This window comes from Octopus bimaculoides, chromosome 7, assembly GCF_001194135.2.
Source record: "Octopus bimaculoides isolate UCB-OBI-ISO-001 chromosome 7, ASM119413v2, whole genome shotgun sequence".
NCBI lineage: Eukaryota > Metazoa > Mollusca > Cephalopoda > Octopoda > Octopodidae > Octopus > Octopus bimaculoides.
Window position 1 is genome coordinate 77,550,654 of NC_068987.1, and position 1,888 is coordinate 77,552,541.

Consider the following 1,888-nt stretch of genomic DNA (forward strand, 5'->3'; position numbering starts at 1 on the left):
ATATATATATATATATATATATATATATATACATGTATGTATAATTATAATAATGTGTTTCTGTGTCTGTCTTTGTCTCCCACCACCACCACCACCACTTGACAACCAGTGATGGTGTATTTACATCCCTGTAAATTAGCAGTTCAGCAAAAGAGATCAATAAAATAAGTACTAGGCTTCAAAGAAAAAAAAAAACAAAAAAAGTCATAGGGTCAATTTGTTGAACTAAAGCCCTTCAAGGTGATGCCCCAGCATGACCGCAGTCAAATGACTGAAACAAGTAAAAGATTAAAGGTATTTGCTCAATGAAATATCAAAGTAAAGAATTAAAAAATTAGACCAAAATAAAAACTAAAAATATCATACCTCAGGATATGTAAAGACCCCTCTGCTATGGATTATTGATCCTGGATCCCCTTTGCCAACAGCAGGGGCATGGACTCCATGGTTTTCAGCTGTTTTCAATTTCCATGTCCGACCATACGTTGGGAGTCCAACGAGAAGTTTCGACGGAGAAAAACCTGTTTTCAAGTAGTAATCCATAAGACCAACCTGGAAAAATTAGAATGAGACAATTGGGTGTAGCTGCTTAGGTATTGATGATTTGGCATGGCTGTTTGGCAACAGTACTTTTTGGCATTAGAGGCAAACACCCTCTCTCACACGCACACACACACACATACAGAAATATATACATACAGCTAGAGAGAATGAGAGAGACAGACAGACAGATATTACACAGATACAAACATAACTACATGCTCACACATATAAAGAGAGAGAAAGGTGGGGAATAAGAGAACGAGAGAAGAATATACTATACATACTCTATACAAGCACTCTTTTGATTATGACGATGAGTGTTCCAGTCGATTCAATCAATGGAACAGGCTGCTCGTGAAATTAATGTGCAAGTGGTTGAGCTCTTCCCTGATATACATACTCTTTACATGGTTCTCAGGGATATTCAGTGCGAAACAGAATGTGGCAAGGCTTGCCCTTTGAAATACAGGCACAACTCATTTTTACCAACTGAGTGGACTGAAGCAATGTGAAATAAAGTGTCTTGCTCAAGAAATAAAGTGTCTTGCACAACACGCTGACGGGAATTGAACTCATGATCTCACAATCATAAGCTGAACACTCTAACCACTAAGCCTAATAAGGTAACATTTTCAAACAAAGAGTAATGTTTATAGTACCTACCGTACTGGAAAGTTTTCTTTCATATATCGCTGGGTAAAGTGGACTGTTGAACCCTGTGTTGACGTCTACATTTTTGATGAACATGTGGAAGTCATAGGTCATCACTGTAGCAAAATCTAAAGTGCTGCAAAACACAAGGAGGTAATAATAGAAAACGTGCATAAAAATAACATCATGCGATAATTTGATAACTGAATGCTAAGTAGAATCACTATCAGCCATATATACAGGCTTGTCCTTTACAAGTGCCAGTGCCACATAAAATGCACTTGCGCCAGTGCTGGGTAAACACACCTGTGCTGGGGGCAGATAAAAAGCACCCAACACACTCTGTAAAGTGGTTGGCGTAAGGAAGAGCATCCAGCCATAGAAGCCATGCCACAACAGACAATTGGGGTCTGGACAGCTCCTCGGCTGGCCAGCTGCATATCAAAATGTCAAACCCATGCCAGCAGGGAAAGTGGACATTAAACAATGATGATCGAAGAAATTAGGTCAATCCATTCACTAATCATTGAGAATACATTGGGCTTGTTTGTGTAACATTAAGCAATAACATGTCACTCCCATTCTTAGATAGGATGTAAAACTTTGGCTAATATCAGGTTGATGCAAAGATAATGGCCAATTTTTCATAAAACAGTTTTAGATAGTTCCTTATATATATATATGATATATATGT

The 1,888-nt window shown here is 38.1% G+C and overlaps 1 protein-coding gene across 2 annotated transcripts in view; it reads right to left on the reverse strand.

The window, feature by feature from the left end:
* LOC106878350 (acidic mammalian chitinase) overlaps positions 1-1,888 on the reverse strand; it is a 69,994-nt gene that overhangs the window by 4,278 nt on the left and 63,828 nt on the right. For both annotated transcript variants that reach the window (XM_052969765.1, XM_052969766.1), the window contains 2 exons: positions 1,207-1,330; positions 367-552 (listed from right to left, as the gene is read on the reverse strand). In XM_052969765.1, coding sequence (XP_052825725.1) covers positions 367-552; positions 1,207-1,330 — 310 coding nt within the window. The remainder of the gene's footprint in view (positions 1-366; positions 553-1,206; positions 1,331-1,888) is intronic.